The sequence below is a fragment of the Dreissena polymorpha genome, chromosome 2 (assembly GCF_020536995.1).
Source record: "Dreissena polymorpha isolate Duluth1 chromosome 2, UMN_Dpol_1.0, whole genome shotgun sequence".
Lineage (NCBI taxonomy): Eukaryota > Metazoa > Mollusca > Bivalvia > Myida > Dreissenidae > Dreissena > Dreissena polymorpha.
This window is the reverse complement of record NC_068356.1, coordinates 97,766,535-97,788,392: the sequence shown is the minus strand read 5'-3', so window position 1 is coordinate 97,788,392 and position 21,858 is coordinate 97,766,535. Positions and strand designations below refer to the sequence as shown.

At 37.2% G+C, this 21,858-nt stretch overlaps 1 protein-coding gene across 16 annotated transcripts in view; it reads left to right on the top strand.

Moving 5' to 3' along the window:
- LOC127868181 (disintegrin and metalloproteinase domain-containing protein 10-like) overlaps positions 1–21,858 on the top strand; it is a 62,644-nt gene that overhangs the window by 7,846 nt on the left and 32,940 nt on the right. For all 16 annotated transcript variants that reach the window (XM_052409821.1, XM_052409827.1, XM_052409824.1 and 13 more), the window contains exons 2-9: positions 3,496–3,631; positions 6,669–6,790; positions 7,347–7,524; positions 11,612–11,735; positions 13,357–13,563; positions 16,300–16,446; positions 18,337–18,523; positions 19,073–19,245. In XM_052409821.1, coding sequence (XP_052265781.1) covers positions 3,496–3,631; positions 6,669–6,790; positions 7,347–7,524; positions 11,612–11,735; positions 13,357–13,563; positions 16,300–16,446; positions 18,337–18,523; positions 19,073–19,245 — 1,274 coding nt within the window. The remainder of the gene's footprint in view (positions 1–3,495; positions 3,632–6,668; positions 6,791–7,346; positions 7,525–11,611; positions 11,736–13,356; positions 13,564–16,299; positions 16,447–18,336; positions 18,524–19,072; positions 19,246–21,858) is intronic.

Sequence of the window (21,858 nt, the reverse complement as noted above, 5' to 3'; positions counted from 1 at the left end):
CATGTACATTGTAACATTCTTCCTTGAATTAAAAATACTGATAACTATGATCAATTTGTTCACACCCCATTATCTTGCCAACTCATGAGTTTAGTGGCCCATGCAACCATGGTGAATTTTATTGCTTTCCTTCATGTGAAAATATGTCACTATGCAAATGAAAAGGAAAATTTACTACATTTAAGCTGATGGAATGATTTGATTTATTATTTAAACCTTTCGATCTACGTGTGTTTGTATTTTGTTCCATGGAAATTGTCAAACTTTATTACATTTTTCACATCAGAATGGTATCTTTAACGTTGTCATGATACTACGCTTTATTAAACGAGTTGTTTGCTTGTGGTAAAATATGACTGCTGCTAGTTAGGTTATTAGAGTTCTTTCTTGTTTTAAATGGAACATATATTATTTCAAAATTATAGCTACACTGTAACAGTGAGAAGGGAACTTTTAAGGTTATTAGAGGGAAACACATATGAATTTGGGGCCCATCTTACATACAGCTCTTAACAAATCACTGAAGTTCATTGACATTTTACAACGATTCGTCATCACGTATAGTATAGATATCTTAGACTGCACTTTTCATCCCCAGTGGTTCCAAGATAACACTTCTATGTTATTTTCCCCTGAACAATTCTGTCTATGTCTTGTATGGGTATGAAAATAGATTGAGACAAGGGATTTAACCAGACTTGAAGCAATAGATACTATTATAGCATTTTGAAAAAAAGAATGGTTGGGGGAGGCAATTATGGGTATTTATGAATTTGTGTGAAGTTTACACAATTTGATTTATGGCACCATTGTAAGACTGTTATTATCTTTTATTTAATATTCCTGGTTCATATTCATATTATGATTCAAGATTGCAAAAATACAATGTTGACATTAAAATCCTTTGAACTGGTTTTAAATCGAGCTTTTTATGTAAATGACATTTTGTAATCAAAGTAATGCTATATACACATTATAAACTTCCTGTGGATATTAAATTATATGCTCAACTTGCATTCAGTTCACTAAGTCTATATTTTGTGGTATTACAAACATTTGTTGAGGTATTACATGTTATGACTCCATAAGACGCTGCTTGCCCAAGGTTATCATACTAAATAGAATGTGAATGACACACCTTATGAATAAGTAATTACCTTACTGTTGCATGATCATGCAATATTTCAATTTCTTTCTTACCCATTCATCACTTTTCAGCATCTTTATTGTATTAACAACTATGCATTTGACATCCAAGATAATTCACTATGAAACCAAATGGTGATTAATATTTGTTCAATTTGCTACATGTGTATTTACCCTGGAGTGATAGGGATGTCAATCAATTTTGATTCATTGACGGGTCATTAAGTTTGCTTGTAAATTCTTTAGTTGCAACTCATTGAACAACTCTGCAAAATGTGTAATACAAGTTACACAGTGTACAAACAGGGCACATACCAGTTATTAATTATTTATTGTTTTCAGCCGATATCTATGTTTTTGCTGAACAATTACATTAATTACATGTAGTATTAATTTTAAGACACATTAAAGGGTTTGTTTTTTAAGCAGCATGTTTAACTTTTTATTATATTCATTTAATGTTGCTCATTAATAGTGGTTAGTTGTGAAGAAACTTAAAATAAGGGACAAATAGTCCACATGTAACGTTAATAATTTAGAACTGCTTATGTGAAATGTTCATGTTTCTTACCTAAAACTGTGGCAACCCTTACTTGGAATTCAAAATCATGTGATTATACATGGAGGTGGTAAAACTTACTTAAAAGCTAATAATGTACACATGTACATGTATGGAAGTTGTGACACTTCTGCAGTGGAGGAAAAAAGCACGAGCCCAAAACCCTGAGCTTAAAAACATAATGCATGTGATAAAAAATCTTTTTGCTCAAAACTGGGCCTTTATGTCTTTAACTTAAGTGATCAAATAGATGTTATACTTGCAAACGTTTATAATGTTCTTGCTTTCAGATAGTTATTTTCTTTTTAAAGAAGTAGGTGTAAATGGCTTTTCATCTGTCCAGTCTGTATAGCTTTTCATTTCCACATGATATAAAAAATGTCTTGGGTATGTCATGCACATTGGTGTAGGGTGAATTGGGAGGGAGGGAAGATGTCTACTGTTGAGAACAACCAGTCAGAGGTCGAGTGATCAGGGGCCTTTAACGTGAAAACTGTTCTACGTATAAAACTTTTAACCCTTTACCACTTAGATACGTATTTTGACGCATTTGTAGTCCCCCAGAAAGTAAAATTTAATTACAGACCTTTTTCACTAGATTCAAATTTTAAAGGCTTCACTTCCAACCTTTAGATACTGATAAGCAGCAAACAGCATAAAACCTGAACAGACTGTGAGTTACTTGCAGGCTGTTCTGGTTTTATGCTGTTTGCACATATCCATTTTCACTTTGCTTCTGAGTGGGAAAGGGTTCAATGTTGAAGCGTTAGCAGGTTAGGGCATACATGTTGAAGAAACATAAACAAATCTGTTATAATTATCAAATTATTAAATTCGCCAGAAGTACTTATTTCAAACATTTCTTTAATTTTAATATTTATTTATAGCTTTATCTAAAATAAGTGTATTTCACTTTTGAAGATAATAACATCCTGATATGATATTTGTACATTAAAACAACATGAAATCATATTGAAAGATAAGCACGCTAGCGCTGTTTACACAAGGAGGAATAAGTGCAATGTAAATACTCGACAGTTCAATTTTGTGATAAGAAAACAACGCATGTTTATCGTGTTTGGCATTAACGTATTTTATTGCTAATCTTATGACGCAAAATGGCTATGTCTAAATGATTTACCAACATATGTTTATGCGTTTACCTTTGTATTTGTGTTATGATTTTCTGTTAGGAACTACGGTACTAAGACATATTAATGTTATAAACTGCTTTCTGACTCTTGGATAGAGCATTTCTTAAGTGAAAATACTAATACAGATTATAAGGTTTTAACAGTATCATAATGTCTCAAAATGTGCTAGGCTGCTCTTGTTTGTGTCTTTTCATAGTAAAACCTTGTCCTTGTATTGTAAATGCGTTCTCCGAGTGAAAACTTTCCTGGCACACATTTTCCGTTATGTTATATATTTCCTCGTACACATTTTTATTTAGTGAAATATTTTTCCTAGTTAACCCATTACCCTTTAGATATGTATTTAAACACATTTGTAGTCCCTAAGAAAGTTATATTTAATTTAGGAACTTTCTTACTAGAGGCTTAAGGCTTTATCTCCAAATCTTGGATACTGATGAGCAGCAAACAGCATAAAACCTGAACAGACTGCGAGTTACTTGCAGGCTGTTCTGGTTTTATGCTGTTTGCACATAGTCATTTTTACCTTGTTTCTAAGTGGGAAAGGGTTAAAGCTCTGCCAGCCACAGGAATCCCTACTACAATTTCTTGAGATGACTTAAGCTTGATCTGTCAGGAATGCTTGTCTGGTTTCAGAGTGTAGAGTGCTAGATGACTACATCCGCCATTATGATGTGCTCACGTACGACACACAGGCTGTGCACGACAATCACATGAGACACAAACGGTCCATTGACCCGCATGTACAGCTGGAGTTTCGGGCCTTTGATAAGTGAGTGGAATTTTGAAACTTTTTATAGTAGTGGGGGACATATTGTTATTGCCCTGTCTGTTGGTTGGTTGGTTGGTCTGTTGGTTGGTTGGTCTGTTTGCTCCAACTTTCACATTTTGCAATAACTTTTGCTATATTGAATATAGCAACTTGATATTTGGCATGCATGTGTATCTCATGGAGCTGCACATTTTGAGTGGTGAAAGGTCAAGGTCATCCTTCAAGGTCAGAGGTCAAATATTTGTGGCCAAAATCGCTCATTTTGTGAATACTTTTGCAATATTGAAGATAGCAACTTGATATTTGGCATGCATGTGTATCTTATGGAGCTGCACATTTTGAGTGGTGCAGGTCAAGGGTAAGGTCATCCTTCAAGGTCAGAGGTCAAATATATGTGGCCCAAATTGCTTATTTTATGAATACTTTTGCAATATTGAATATAGCAACTTGATATTTGGCATGCATGTGTATCTCATGGAGCTGCACATTTTAAATGGTGAAAGGTCAAGGTCATCCCTCAAGGTCAGAGGTCAAATATATGTGGCCCAGATCGCTTATTTTATGAATACTTTTGCAATATTGAAGATTGCAACTTGATATTTGGCATGCATGTGTATCTCATGGAGCTGCACATTTTGAGTGGTGAAAGGTTAAGGTCATCTTTCAAGGTCAAATATATGGGTCAAAATTGCTCAAGTAATGTATCTTCTGCAATATTGAAGCTAGCAATTTTATATTTGAAATGCATGTGTATCTCATGGAGCTGCACATTTTGAGTGGTGAAGGGTCAAGGTCAAGGTCATCATATAGGGGGACATTGTGTTTCACAAACGCATCTTGTTGTATAGAGTTTGAATATATTGGTTTATTGGAGAACGCTACTTCTTTATTTCAGGGAATATTTTGGCTCAAAATTTCTTACGCCAGATTTTCTGCAGACCATAAATTTGCTCTTTATTTGGTTGTTTGTTTTTCAGATTTATGAAGAAAAAGCTGTAGCTACATGTAACTTAAATTTTCCTAGCCAAATTTGATTATTTGTAGCTGAGAATGACTCAGAGGAATTAAGACAAATGTTATTGTAGTATGACTATTTCTGTTAAGGGTGTGATGAATGCTCGGAAAGCCTCCTTTTGAATGCCAAGTTTACTTCACAATTAGTTCATATATATACATATCGGGGATCATTATTTTTTCGGTTTTGTCGGTCCTAGACCGATTGGGGTCATGAAAGACCGATTGAAAATCCCAAACAGTCGGTCCGATTCTGTTTGCTATTAAAATTCCCATGTCATGAAATTGATTACACAGTGTACATGCTAACACACCCTAATGACATTATTATCTTGATTAGGTGTAATAAACCATTGGCTGCAGTCTCTAAACCGGTCAGGACCGGTTTATTGCACGTCAGACCAAGAATCAGATTAAAGACACATCAGAAAAGAAGCGTCTGAATGCACGCGCTGTAACGAAACAAAACATGCCGATACATTTTCCACCAGCGTAATAATCTGGTAATATAATTATGAACAAAAGTCGCGGATCTGATCGACAGAACAGCCGAAAGTTATTTTTATCGGCGGAACTTCACATAAAATAGTACACAAGAAAAATAATATACATTGAATAAATCTTTGGTAAAACTGTGTTAGTATTGAAATAATAAGTGTAGTTTATACTTTTTGTTGTTGAATAACTCACGACCGGAAAATTAGATGCGTGGTTTCAAATGCTTCGCTCTCATGATTAAATCCCTACTCATCTAAACTATCGGCTGTGGGTTATTTGACAACAAATTATTTCTTAATTATTTGGTTTGTTGTTGTCAGTAGCCAACCTACGCACAGACATTTGTTTGGTTCAGTGCATGTTTGTAAGCTGTTATCGAGTCGACAACAATTTAAAACATAGGTATAGACTTACACAAATTAATAATTTTGACAACGATGAAAAAGTCTGATAAAACAGCACACGAAACAACAGTGAAATACCAAATGATAAAACCAGTTGAGAAAACTCGTTCCGTTTAAAAAAAAGATGCCTAAGGGAATTTTACTTGTACATGTATTATATCACCTTCATGAATGGCAAAATCAATGGTATATATTTTAACATAATTTGTCATGATTTCGGATATACATTTTCGGATACTTTCTTTTCCCCATTTATATCCGGACCGATCGATGTCGCGGGAAAATATGAAATATATATATTTATGCCTACTGGACTCTCCCATCCTTCTAAATTGGATCATTTTATTTCCAAAATAAGGGATGTCTAGTATATTTATTCCTATATTTGGAATATTTCTTACAGAAATTCCTTTAAGCAAACAGCGCAGACCCAGATGAAATGTCTCATCTGGGTCTAGGCTGTTTGCCAAGGCCTTTTTATGCTCCCCCAAATTTTTTTGGGGGAGCATATATTCGCCGCTTTGTCTGTCCGTGTGTCTGTCCGGGCTATTTCTCAGCAATTAATGACCGGAATTCAATGAAACTTTATGGGAAGCTTCTGTACCAAGAAGAGATGTGCATATTATCAGCCGATTATGGTCGGATGATTTTTCACAGAGTTATGGCCCTTTGAAATTTTCTATAAACTGTACATATAGTGCAATTCTTGTCCCCCCAACTACTGACTGGAATTCAATGAAGCTTTATGGCAAGCTTAACTACCTTGAGGAGATGCGCATGTTATTTGTGGGTTCTGGTTAGATGATTTATTTAGAGAGTTATGGCCCTTTAAAATTTTCAAGTTGCTAAATCATCCATCGTATTATTTTGTCCATAGTTATGTCCCTCAAGACGTTTCCTTTTATCTGAATATATAGTGCAATATTGTGACAAAAAAACCCTTTGGGGAGCATCACCAATCTCCGACGGTTTCTTGTTTCTAGATGCTAGGCATAAATGGGTTAAGACTACTACTGATATCAATATTTTGAGGAAGTTTAATGGGTAATTTAAAAATTATGAGATATCTCTTTTAGATAACATTTATAGGTAATAAATGTTTATTGTCTTGTCAATTTCAGGCCGTTGAAGCTGCGGCTGATATCAGACAGTGGGGCAGTGTTCCCTCCTGACTTTGTTCTCGATTTTAACGGAACAGTCGGAAAACCAGATCTCTCCTTCCTTTACACTGGGGAGGTTTTAGGTAATAACGGTTTTCAATTCTGAAATGTTTTTTGTAATGAGCTTCATATGTATTGTTTATTTTGATGTCTTTGATGACGTTTTATTCAATGATATGAAGCTTAGTTTAAACCTATTTATTTAAGCTCGATTGCATCGAAAGCCCAAGGCTTATATAAACATTCTCGAGTCCGTTTCCTGGGCCTAGAACCAGTACTTGGTGTCTTTGGGGGAGATTTAAAGTATGCTCCCATGGTGGGGATCGAACCCGTGACCTACCGGTCGCTAGGCGGACACCATATCCATTATACCACGGCGTCCTTTTCGTGAATGATATGAAGCTTATAATGGTAAAGATGATCATGATGGTGCTGATGGTTGTGATGATGAGGAGGAGGTTGAGATTGATCAATGATAATGATAATAATAGTAATATTAGTAATTAAATAATGGTGTTCATGATGATTCTGCTGTTGTTCTGCTGCTTATAGTGGTCATTGTGCTAGTGAATGCTTATAAAAATGATCACAATAATGGTTATTATGACATTATCATGGTGGATTGTTCTTGTATACCAGGTGAAACAGGGAGCCAGGTTCATGGGTCCATCATTGAAGGCGTGTTCCAGGGGACCATCCGTGTGCCCTCTGACCTTGAGACGTACCATGTGGAAAAGTCCCATCGGTTCTTCGAGAATAGGCCTGTCTTCCATTCAGTCATATACAAGGAGAGCGACATGAACTTAGACCCTTTCAGGTAAATCTGTCTGGGCCCAGAATTTGCAAATCTCATTAAGGAACACTTACTGTAATTCCTTGACTTTATAAATTCCCTTAAGTCTTTAGCTAATTCATTTGTCTTTTTAAGCTATATAATTCAGACATTTACTGGCATTGGTGTCTACGACTTCTGTAGTTACTGTAATTGTGCACAGCTCTTAATCACTTTTTTTAAAGTTATTCTATTTAAACTTTTCACATGTCATTGGGGTCATTTTGTGTGAGGTCACTGACCAAGTTGCTTAACTCTGACCTGCAATTCAGCAGAATGATGATACTTTTTGTACATAACAATTCAGCTTAATGTTTTCATGTAGCGTTTATGCAGATATTGCTTGCAAAATTAATTAAATTGCATCTATAAACATTAGTAAAAAGTGTAAACACTACATTTGATGCTTTCAGTTTTCAAATGCTATATAAGTACTGCAGATTTTAAACTTCAAATATTTCTGTATGGTCATTACATCAGGTGAATGACAGAAATTGTATATTTTACTATCATAGCAGATGAATAGTAGAGCATGCTGTCTTTTGGCAGCTCTTTTAAGATGAAAAATCAACCTACCGTAAGTGAATATTTCGCTTATCTTTGTAAATACCAGGTCTGAAATTTATTAGTTTTTGAGGGCAATATGAAACAAATTTTGGAAATCTTAGGAAAACAAAGATTTTTATCAAGAATGAATATTTTAAGGAAAGAGTAAGAAATTGGTACATTTTTTTCCGCAGAGAAAGTTATGGTGATATTTATGCCCCCCATCGAAGAAGAGGGGGTATATTGCTTTGCACATGTCGGTCGGTCGGTCTGTCAGTCGGTCGGTCGGTCCACCAGGTGGTTTTAATGTCATAAATAATGACCTGTTATCGTATGCTTATACTTTCCAAGGAGATATAACTCATCCGGAATTTTAACTGGGAATCCGCCACCTCAATACCGTAATACAGGCCAGGTTAAACATAGTGCAATGCAACCTAGCCAAAAATCCGTAACCAACCCTCAATATTCTTTCCGGATCAACCAGGTGTATACGTGTCTTTTACGGCTCTGAATTAAAATATTGTTTTTCGATTTATTTCACTTGGTTGATTGGGGTTTTGAATAGATAAATTGTGTTATTTATCTTTTTCTTTCTCATTCAGATTAAATTGTGTGGATTTAATGGATTTTGTTTCATTTGTAAAAGGTAAGCCATGCTTGTTTTTATCGAACAATGGTTTATTTCTACCATGCTGGGTGTTTTCAGGCGCGAACGACCACGTGCAAAATGTGCTCTTCTAATACATTTCTAGAACGTGCAAAGCATGTTCTTCTAATGTGTTACGAGATCGTGCTAAGCGTGTTCTATTGACAGATTGTTTATCATTTGCCATTGTGTGCAATAATGATTTTAACGTTCCGTATGACAATCTAATTGATCGTCATTTTATTTTTCATCTGTTTTGAATTAAACTTTTGTTTAATTTATAATCTACGTCAGTATTATTATAGTTTTCATTTTGGTCAAATAATGATTTTATGTGCCGTATGATAATCTGGTCTGTGACCAGTTTATGGTTGAATATGCTTTGCCATTGTTTTTCATATATTTGACTACATGATGGTTGCAGAAACAAGAGTGGATAAATACCCGGTGACTTCGCAGATCATGGATGATAGTTGCAGTATCAGTCACCGGGTATCGGGCACGATCGCGACCGTACTATGCTAAGTCTCTTAGACAGTCGGTCAACATCAGACCATATGGCGACACCCGTCAGCCGGTCTTTGCCCGATGGCATGGGTCAAGGATATCGACCAATGCCGGACCATTTGGCATCCGCCATACGGTCATTATCCGGTGACAACACTGGTCATGATATGACCGGTAAGTCACCGGGGACGTTGATCACGGACCTTTGATCGACGGCTGACCGGCCGGTCACCGGTCATGTCACCGGTCCGGTCATTGATCACCGGTCCGGTCATTGATCACCGGTCCGGTCACCGGTCATGTCACCGGTCCGGTCAGGTCATTGATCACCGGTCCGGTCAACGGTCATGTCACCGGTCTGGTCCGGTCATTGATCACCGGTCCGGTCACCAGTCTGGTCCGGTCACCGGTCATGTCACAGGTAGAAGACAATATTTCCAGCGTAGCCGAACAATATTTCAGCATCGTAGTTATATGGATGTCGCCACTTCTCACGTAGGTGTTCATGAACCTACTGGTCATATCGATGTTCTCCATTTTATTCCTTTAGGAATATCATGTATCCATTCCACGTGTGATGGTTTTTCTTATGGCATCCACACATGTTGCAGTCACCGAGCCGTAGTTGTATACGAACACTAGTTCGTTTAACTTTCAGGCTTCGGGATAAGCTGTTCTTTTCTCCACTACGACTACAAGGACACTTATGCCTATTAATACTGATAATCTACTGTTGTTTTCTGGTTAACATTATCAGATGACTTCGTGGATGGTCATTCTTCTGCACCAGATATTTCCATTCTGACGCAGTTTTATTATACCGGTCCTGATCACCGGACATCGGTCACCATTCATCAGTCACATCACCGATCACTGATCACCGGTCAGAATAAGTGATGTTTCATCGCCATCAGATTGGAGTTTTAGCACGATCTTCTTTTCCGAGCAGTGCTTGACATTGATATCAGACCATATGGATTCCACCATTTTTCGGTCTTTAACTGGTAACGTCACCGGTCATATTATGACTGGTCCGTTCACCTGGCTACAGAAACCTGGCCTGTATTACGGTATTGAGGTGGCCGATTCCCAGTTAAAATTCCGGATGAGTTATTTCCCCTTGGAAAGTATAAGCATACGATAACAGGTAAGTATTTAATAATTAAAATGAATTTTATTTTAAAAATTTGTTTCCGGATGATAACTCGAGAACGCTTAGGCCTAGGATCATGAAACTTCATAGGTACATTGATCATGACTCGCAGATGACCCCTATTGATTTTGAGGTCACTAGGTCAAAGGTCAAGGTCACTGTGACCAAAATAGTAAAATGGGTTCCGGATGATAATTTAAGAACGCTTATGCCTAGGATCATGAAACTTGATGGGTAGATTGATCATGACTCGCAGATGACCCCTATTGATTTTCAGGTCACTAGGTCAAAGGTCAAGGTCACAGTGACCCGAAATAGTAAAATGGTTTCCGGATGATAACTCAAGAACGCTTATGCCTAGGATCATGAAACTTGATAGGTACATTGATCATGACTCGCAGATGATCCCTATTGATTTTGAGGTCACTAGGTCAAAGGTCAAGGTCACGGTGACCCGAAATAGTAAAATGGTTTCCGGATAATAACTCAAGAACGCTTATGCCGAGGATCATGAAACTTGATAGGAAGATTATCATGACTTGCAGATGACAACTATTGATTTTGAGGTCACTAGGTCAAAGGTCAAGGTCACGGTGACCCGAAATAGTAAAATGGTTTCCGGATGATAACTCAAGAACGCTTATGCCTAGGATCATGAAACATGATAGGTAGATTAACCATGACTCGCAGATGACCCCTATTGATTTTGAGGTCACTCGGTCAAAGGTCAAGGTCACGGTGACCCGAAATTGTTAAATGGTTTCGGGATGATAACTCAAGAACGCTTATGCCTAGGATCATGAAACTTGTTAGGTACATTGATCATGAATGGCAGATGACCCCTATTGATTTTCAGGTCACTAGGTCAAAGGTCAAGGTCACAGTGACCCGAAATAGTAAAATGGTTTCCCGATGATAATTCAAGAACGCTTATGCCTAGGAACATGAAACTTGATAGGTACATTGATCATGACTCGCAGATGACCCCGATTGATTTTCAGGTCACTAGGTCAAAGGTCAAGGTCACAGTAACAAAAAACATATTTACAAAATGGCTGTCACTACAACTGAGAGCACATATGGGGGGCATGCATGTTTTACAAACAGCCCTTGTTAAAGAATAACTTATTTATCTTAACAAGACTAAAGGGAAACATCAGGCAAAATAAAAATAAATATCAATTATCATCATACTTAAATAGTGTTGAAACTTTCAGGGAGAGACGAACTCGCGAGAGACGCGAAGCTCAGGAGCTAGGTACATGTGGATATGCTAATGCTATGGAGTGGATGAAGCAAACCCTTGCATCAGAAGTAATCACCCCTAACAGGGCAAAACGGGTAAATACAGAATAGTCTCCCTTAACAGGGCCAAACTGGCAAATACAGAATAGTCTCCCCTAACATAGCCAAATGGGTAAATACAGAATAGTCTCCCTAACTGGGCCAAACTGGTAAATACAGAATAGTCTCCCCTAACAGGGCCAAACGGGTAAATACAGAATAGTCTCCCCTAACAGGGCCAAATTGGTTAATACAGAATAGTCTCCCCTAGCAGGGCCAAACTGGTATAAACAAAATAGTCACCCCTAACAGGGCCAAACGGGTAAATACAGAATAGTCTCCCCTAACTGAGCCAAAGGGGTAAATACAGAATAGTTTCCCCTAGCAGGGCCAAACTGGTAAATACAGAATAGTCTCCCCTAACAGGGCCAAACCGGTAAATACAGAATAGTCTCCCCTAACAGGGCCAAAGGGGTAAATACAGAATAGTTTTCCCTAACAGGACCAAAGGGGTAAAAACAGAATAGTCTCCCCTAACAGGGCCTAACGGGTAAATACAGAATAGTCTCCCCAAACAGGGCCAAACGAGTAAATACAGAATAGTCTCCCCCAACAAGGCCAAACGGGTAAATACAGAGTGGTCCGCCCAACAGGGCCAAATAGGTACATACAGAGTGGTCTCATCTCACTGGGCCAAACAGATAAATACAGAGTGGTTTTCCCTAACAGAGCCAAACAGGTAAATACAGAGTGGTCCCCCCTAACAGGGCAAACGGGTAAACACCAAATCCACTGCATCAGAAGTAGTCTCCCCTAACAGGACCAAATGGGTAAACACAGACAGAATCCACTACTTCAGGAGAAGTCCCTCCTTACAGGGCCAAACAGGTTAACACCGAATCCACTGCATCAGAAGTAGTCTGCCCTAACAGGGCAAAACGGCTAAATACAGAGTAGTACTGCATTAGAAGTAGTCTCCCCTAACAGAGCCAAATGGGTTAACACAGAATCCACTGCATCAGAAGTAGTCTTCTCTAACAAGGCCAAACAGGTTAACACCAAATCCACTGCAATAGAAGTAGTCTCCCCTGACAGGGCCAAACGGGTAAATACAGAGTGGTTCCCCCTAACAGAGCCAAATGGGTAAATACAGAATCCACTTTAGTGAAACTGACTGGCTCAGGTTTTTGAACTCAGTGGTGTAATTTTTCCTCTTTTAAGAGGGTTACATTCTTTTTCTTAAAAAAAGTTTAACAAATGCTTTACTTTTTTGAATTTATTTAACAGTGACGAGTTTTGCCAAAAACAGTATTGGGAGCGAAGGGGAAGTTTATTCTCCACTTTGGAACTGCTTAAAAATTTATATTCCTGTCCAAGAATTGCCTGGTCTGGCTAGCTTAGTTGGTAGAGCCTGAGCTTGCAGGCCCCGGTCTTTGGGTTTTTCCTGGACATGTAACATGAAGAGATTGGTCTGCTAAAACTGCCAAGAAAAAGTGTGACGAGATTTACACATGGAAATTGTGTTCTAGTTTAAGAACAAAGGTGGTTGGCATGTAGATATGATAATAATTCGTAACAATATCATAATAATTGACAAATAAAGTATGAATGACCAAAAAGCCCAATCGTTTTGCTTAAGAAATGTATTTATAATATAAATTCTTCTCTTTATTGCCAGCATGATCATCAGTGGCAAGAAGTCCATTCCTCGGAAGCTTCAAGCTCAAAGTACTCTGCTAGGGCCAATGAAAACACAGGCGATAGGGCGAAACGGGCCGTGGAATATGGTTCCCTTAAGCAGGTCAACAATCTCAAGAACTCCTGCTTCATGTACCTCATGTCAGACAAGACCTTATGGGACAGGCATATAACCAAAGCAGGAGGTGTAAGTATATGCTTGCTGTTGGGCTTTAAGGCATCTCAGGGAGTTATTATAATGCCCCCCTCCCCCCCCCAGTTTATGAAAGGGGCTTGTAACATTATATTTGTTTCCATACAATACTGTAAACGTATAGAAATTCGTCGGTATGAAATTTCGTGATTTAATATTAAACAACTAATTCATTGACACGTAATTTCATGGATTTAAAGTTTTCGGGGAAGGCTGACCGTCGTAATATTTAAACTTTTATTAAAACAATCAGAGTTACCACGAAGCATAATCTGCTTATCTGTGTTGACAGCAAGACCTGAGGTTGATATGAACTGAAGCATGACAGTGTAGCCGAAAATTGTTGATAAGAGCGATAAAGCGGCGCACTTGTGGTTCCCCGCTCGCTAATTGTCATCAACGTTGTTTTGACAATATTTGCAATTCTGAGCGCAATCAGTAGTAACAATTGAGTAATAAGGTCCCTAAAATACACGTGTGAAAACCGTTATGTCTCTTTTAACTTAAATTGGCACTAATTGACAATTGTGATAAATCTGCAAACCGTTAATATGACTACGTCATGTAAAAGAAAACAATTGTTGATGTACAGTTTAAATACCGTGCTTGATTAAAAGTATTATTACTCAAACACTTATCAAGAAAACAACATATTGTATTTTATCCCACTTTTACAGCGAAATCGGTTGATTAAAGCCCCGTTTATTAAATTTCATCTATAATCAACGGCAAGGCTATAATCAATGGCACGAAATGACGTCATCAACTGCCGAACCGGGACTACTTTTTCCCACGCACCTCGTCACCTGTATTTGCCAAGTGCATCAATAATAAAAACAATCTCAAAAGTTTGTCAATCTTAATGATCTTAAAACAAAGAAAAGTAGCCAAAAAACGTGTTTTTTGTCATTTATTTTTATTAAAACCTCTAGTATTAGCTAAATTTAACACTATGCAAATAGGTTCTGTTGTTGTTGCTCCCCTTTAAAGAAGTCACTTTGAGTTGCTCCCCTTTGACCGTAGAAAACAATCGTCTGGACCAAGAAATCCTGTGTTAATTTACAAGCTGTACTCGGATATGCGTCCATCTGATTTTTCTTCAAAGCATCTTTTCAACCTGGCAATACGCACAAATGACACTGCATCCCAGTGGTTCTTGCGTCAACAATTGGGTGTCAACAAGCTAGGTCAGATGCTGAAGGCCATGGCAAAAGACGCCTGCTTTCTCAAGCACAAGAGAATAACGAACCACTCAGTTCGCAAATTCCTGGTCCAAAAACTTCGAAATGCAAACATTCCACCCACTGAAACCATGGCCATAACAGGGCACAAAAATGTCCAGTCCATAACCAATTATTCCAACATATCTGTTGAACAGCAGCAAAAGTGTCCATTCTTGCTCAGTCCAGTAAATGTAACAATCCAACAGATTCCTCTTGTTCACCTTCATGCAGCGAAACTACGGCCGAAATGCAGCCTAGACAACCACTGTCTACCGTCAAACAAGTTGATCTTGATGTTCGCCCCACCCAGTCACTTCACCAGCAAATGTCTTTCTCTAGTTCGAACAACTTTGCCTCACAATTCTTTGGTGCCACTTTCAACATTCAAAATGTATATAATTAGATTAAATCCAAGTAATCTTTGTTATTTCGTCACGAAATAACCACATATTATAACAAAGAAGCAAATACTGTGCACCTCGTGATCGACCTGATAGTTTGATATCGAAAGTGAATTGTGTGTGGTGTTAGGCTACCTTGTAAACAAATGTAGTTCCTTGTATATAACTACTTAATGTCATATTAATATCATAAAACTTTAAGATTTGCAATTCAATATGATTAAAATTGTAATTAATTACGCTCGACACTTTGTTACAGAACGATATTCTGATTTAAAAAAAAGATTATTTGATCAGCGGTTATTTTTGGAACGCGGAGTAATACACTGACCTTGGTTACACTACAGTCATTATCAAAGTACGACAAACACTCATGAAAACTTATTTTGTTTAAATACAAAAAGTTTACTGAATAAAAAGTGTGATAAATAGAATAATAGGTCAGTGTTGATTATAGATCAGGTTTATCATGCTCGGCACGAAAACGAAAAAGCACTCGCCAAGGCTCGTGCTTTTTGTATTCTAAGCCTCGCATGATAAACCTGATCTATAATCAACACTAACCTATTATTCTCTATATCTAGCGTATCTCAATCAAAAATCGGAAATGGCTTATAGAAATGACCGATTTCGGGTTAAAAATGTATAAATAATCGTTGGTACTTGAATTCGTGGTTCAGCTGACCAACGAAATCCACGAAAATTCGTACCACACGAAATTTAATGGTTTTACAGTATCTAGCAAAGGCTTTAACCTTCCAGCATCCTAATTGACATGGATTATAGAAAGAACAGGAAAGAGCTGAGTGTGAAGAGGGTTAGGTCACACTGGCATTAAATAGTAAAAAATCTCTTAACGAACAACTCAGATTTAGGTTGGCGGCATACATGATTTAGAAAAATCTCTCGTTTACACCATATTTTGTGCCGACTGCACAGGCTTATTTGGGATAACACTTAAAGCATGTTTTTTTTTCCAGAGCACAGCTTAAATGCATAAAATTGACTATCATTTATGCCTGATTCCAAATCTTACATTGATTCTTTCCTTAAGCATAATAAACCAATTATATCATGGTAAATGTAATTTCTGCTTTTTGTTACAGAATGAGGAGGTAGCCAAAGATGAAATTTTGGCATTTTTCTTCAGCCATGTCAAGGCTATCAAGGATATTTATAGCGTCACCAAATTTCAGACCTATAGTGGAGACATGTTCTATACGGATGTGTCTTTTGCTGCTCAGCGAACCAAGGTATTACTAGCTATAGGAAATATATCATGTATAGTTTTTATTGTGTAATTAATGAAAGCAGTGAGTAGATTATTAAAACATTTATCCTCTATTTTTCTTACCAAAACCCATCACAATGTAATTACTGTGAAACCATTATATATCATCAGGCATTAATTTTTGTATATTTCGTCAGTCGACAGATTGACGAATTCAAGATAATAACGAACAATTATGTCCCATATTTTAACAAATTAAGACTGAATTACCAAAGGCATTAGGCACTAAAATCCAACGTAATCCACGCATACATACTCTGTCTGTTATGTAATCAAGATAAATCCGGGTTTGACACAAAAGGGTGTAGATTACACAGTGTACTTTACTGACACGTTACATTGCTCTAAAACGCGAAAGCAGTACAGCTGTATTGACTGCGTTGACTTCGTTTAGGTAGAATTGTAAAGATTAGCGCTAATTGTTAACAACTTTATTACCCATTGTGTGTAGTGTGTTTTTCAGTGTTGTTGCAGAAGATTATACAGCCTCCACGCACCAAATTAGATCCGGATCAAAGACAATAAACAAAATTAAAAGATGGTGATGTTTATACTTACCGTATACATTCTCCGCATTGATTACAAATAAATACAGAACATTTTGATTTGTGTTTGGTTGTTTGCGTTTAACTACAATACAGGTGTAAAAAAAGCTTGTGCTTTGTTTTATGGGCTATCGATCTTTTTAATCATCGACATCTTTTGCAAGTTTTACGATACATGTTTCAAATAATTGTTACTTGTAGCAATTGAAAATGTAACAGGTAAAGAGAAATAAGCAATCATGACGATTAGTTCCATCCAAAAGAAGGGAAATTGTTTTCAAAAATTAACTTATTTTTGTGTGATTTCCAGCAAATCCCCGGAAAGCACGTGTTTCGAATGACTGAGTATGACGCAATAAAACATTTCTTTGTATCCTATTGCATTCAATCTAATTTAAACTCACTCGTCCATTGGTTGTTACAATTAAATCTGAACTTTGCCCTATGAAACCGCTGTCCCATAATGCACTGTTAATTTTACACTTCTGAAAATTATTGTACTTAAAGTGATCAAATATTTACGATGCTAAACTCTTGAAACTTTATTGAAAACTGACCAAACAGTTTGCTAACACTTATTTTAACCAATAATCTTCGCACCTTCTCTAATTTTCGCCGATAAAGGTAAGATTGTTATTAGTTTGGCCATGATAATAAATGAATAGGACCAATTGGCAACTGGCTTCACTGTTTTAAACCCGGGTTTCAAACACTGGTTAACGGTTATTCGGTCCCACTAATCCGCTAATCATAATAATGATACACTAATGGGGGCAAATTACTGATCACCTGATAACAAAAGACTAGTATATTGACATGTGACAAACAGGCCCCACCACCTGCAAGTGAATCTCAAGTGTCCTCCCTCTTTTCCCACTACGATTTTTCGCAACCGCGATATATTTCGAACAAACAAATCGGATATTGACTGAAGCTTTTTTTTCAAAGTCAGGAATTGGCGAATTTAAGTGCTGACGAAAACATCATTTTTATAAAAATGACGAAATTTCTTGCTGGCGAAAATAAATGATTTCACAGTAATAAGCCAGCAAAACTGTCCAGTCCAACAGATTAACCCTTCATCCCTTAGAAACGTATTTTGACGCATTTGTAAGACCTTGCTTACTAGAGTAAAGTTTTGAAGGCATCATTTATAACCCTTAGATACTGATGGGCAGCAAACAGCATAAAACTTGGACAGACTGCAAGTTACTCGCAGGCTTTTCTGGTTTTATGCTGTTTGCACATAGCTGTTTTCTATTTGCTTCTGAGTAGGAAAGGGTTAAATTTTACATTTGCTTTTTCAGATCATGACCAATGCAGACTGTAACGATGCCACGTTTTCTCGATTCTGCAATGAGAACATTGATGTCAGCAACTTCCTGAATATGAATTCTCTGCTAAATCATGACCAGTTCTGCCTGGCCTACGTGTTCACATATCGCGACTTCTCAGGTGGAACTTTAGGCCTGGCATGGGTTGGCTCGCCTGGAGGTGGGTGATGAGAGACTTAGCCCTTTACCACTTTGATATGTATTTTGATGCATTTGTAGTCACTTAGAAAATTGAATTTAATTAAAGACTTTTCTTACTATATTCAAGTTTTAAAGGCTTAATTTCCAACCCTTAGACACTGATGAGCAGCAAACACCATAAATCCTGAACAGACAGCGAGTTACTCACAGACTGTTTTGGTTTAATGCTGGTTGCAAAAGCCATTTTCACTTTGCTTTTTATGGGGAAAGATTAGTTACACACCATCTTACTGACCCTGCACAGTTAACAATGGGAAAATGCTTAGAGCAGGCCTAATAAAAATGTACTATAGCATGTAATATTTAACCTGTTACTATTGATCCTTAACAACAAAAATCCTTGTGCATTATGACACTTTGATATTTGTCTGTATCAAAACATGTTGAAAAATATCAAACCGTGAATTATCCATCTCTGTGAAACATTTAGCATCTAGTTCAGCACATGATAAAATTTGCTAATGTGCACAATATATTTGGTTCAGTATATAAACAACTGTCTTTTCAGGTGCTTCGGGTGGTCTTTGCGAAAAAAACAAAGTATTTAGTGAAGGTGGTCAAAGCGTACGCAAGAGTTTGAATACCGGAATAGTCACCACCATCAACTATGGAAAGGAAGTGGCCTCCAAGGTGTCCCAACTGACATTTGCCCATGAAGTCGGCCATAATTTTGGTTCTCCGGTTAGTGCATTTGAAAACTGTTTCTTTATATCAGGGAATACTGAGAGCATCAGTGCTGTAAACGTTTGTTCCCAGTTTTTGCTAAGGAGTCGCCAATATTGATTAATACCATTAATTGTGTTCTATTAAAATATGCTTGGACGCTTGACAGGCACTGCAATTAGTCAGAAAATAGGGGGGATAAACCATTTATTTAACTTACATTCGGCAGGGCTACCTGTCAGTAACCTGCCCACACACAAGGCTTAAACTATCAGCAGCTTTTTTCACTAGTTCACATGTGTTTTTGTTTTTCCTTCAGGCCTGCTTGAGAAAAAAATACCTTAATTAAGGGAATTATTTAATAGTAATTAATCGGAACGGTGACAAATGCTCTAATTGTTTAATTACTTCACATCAGAACTTCTCTTTCTGTTCTTTTAGATGCATTGTTAGGTGATATTTAACACTGCTCTGACAGGCTTTACATTGTTATTAAGGATGGCAAAATTATTCGAATAATGAAAATGATATTCGCATTTTTTTTCCAAATTAATTTCAACAATATTTAATGAACTGCGAACCGCTTACTAAAAAGCAACCGAAATCACTTGGGAGTAACATGTTTGACGTGACGTTCTTCGTGTCAAACTGATAACGCGGCCCGTATCAGTGTTGATTGCGCAATGCAATATACACCCTCTAAGAAAGGCCCCAACTGTTGTTTGCCAATGGGGTGCCAATTCACGGTTTCAATAGACTAGCGAATCATAATTAATTTTTGTGATCACAGTATGTTCAGCCATTAAAATGTGTGAATTACTCAAATCGCGCAATGCAATATACTAACTATAAGAAAGGGCCCGAACTGTTGTCTGTCAATAAGGTACCAATAAAGGGCTTCAATTAACTTGCGAATAATAATTTAGTTTTTGTGATCACAGTTTGAACAGACATTTAAATATGTAAATTACTCAAAAGTAACAGATGATATAAATTAAACAATCATCAAGGAATCATAATTCAAATCTGAAAATGCCACCAGCCCCTTCTGCAGTATGGAATACTTTACACGGTCTGTGGATAAGAAGACCGCAACGTGTAATGTGTGTAAACTTATTAGCTCATCTATTTTTTGAAAAAAAATTATGAGCTATTGTCATCACCTTGGCGTCGGCGTCGGTGTCCGGTTAAGTTTTGCGTTTAGGTTCACTTTTCTCAGAAAGTATCAATGCTATAGCATTCAAACTTGGTTCACTTACTTACTATCATGAGGGGACTGGGCAGGCAAAGTAAGATAACTCTGGCGTGCATTTTGACAGAATTATGTGCCCTTTTTATACTTAGAAAATTGAAAATTTTGGTTAAGTTTTGTGTTTAGTTCCATTTTATTCCTTAAGTATCAAAGCTATTGCTTTCATACTTGCAACACTTACTAACTATCATAAGGGGACTGTGCAGGCAAAGTTATGTAACTCTGACTGGCATTTTGACAGAATTATGTGCCCTTTTTATACTTAGAAAATTGAAAATTTGGTTAAGTTTTGTGTTTAGGTCCACTTTATTCCTACAGTATCAAAGCTATTGCTTTCATACTTGCAACACTTATTAACTATCATAAGGGGACTGTGCAGGCAAAGTGATGTAACTCTGACTGGCATTTGGACGGAATTTTGGGCCCTTTATACTTGATAATTTGGTTAAGTTTTGTGTTTTGGTCCACTTTACCCCTAAAGTATCATAGATATTGCTTTCATACTTGGAACACTCGCAAACTATCATAAGGGTACAGTAAAAGGACAAGTTGCATAACTCTAGTTGTCATTTTTATGGTATTATGGCCCTTTTTTGACTTAGTAACTTTGAATATATGGTTAAATTGTGTGTTTCAATCCACTTTTTTTCTAAAGTATCAAGGCTATTGCTTTTAAACTTCAAATACTTTCATGCTATCATGAGGTTACTGTACCTGGCAAGTTGAATTTTACCTTGACCTTTGAATGACCTTGACTGTTAAGGTCAAATTATTAAATTTTGCTAAAATTGCCATAACTTCTTTATTTATGATTAGATTTGATTGATACTTTGACAAAACTACTCTTACCTGACATACCACAATAAACCATCCCCCGTGCCCCCTCCCCCCCGAATCCTCTCCCCCCCCCTATTTTTTGTATTTTTTTTTAAGGATCATCTAACAAATGACCACCACACCCTCACACTATACCCCCCCCCCCCCCCCCCCCCCGATTAATTTTTTTGAAACGGTTAAAAAAACACAAATATTTATTTGTATTATTTTATTTTTGAAATACCGTCAAACCATCGCAGCCAAGAATGTAATAAATGTCCACACCCCCACACTATACACCACTCTTCACTCCACCCCTCCCTCCTTTGTGATTGAAATTGAGAGTCCCTTCACCTTTAAAAAGAAAATAGATGAGCGGTCTGCACCCGCAAGGCAGTGCTCTTGTTTTTACATATGCGCGGTCTGCTACAAATCTGTAGAATCATTAAAAAATAAAATTCTATGACACGATGTTTTTCATTCTATTTGTGCCCGATTACAGTATCGGTCATAGTATTAGTCGACAGCGATACAATTATTCGATAGCAACGTTAATAAACAGC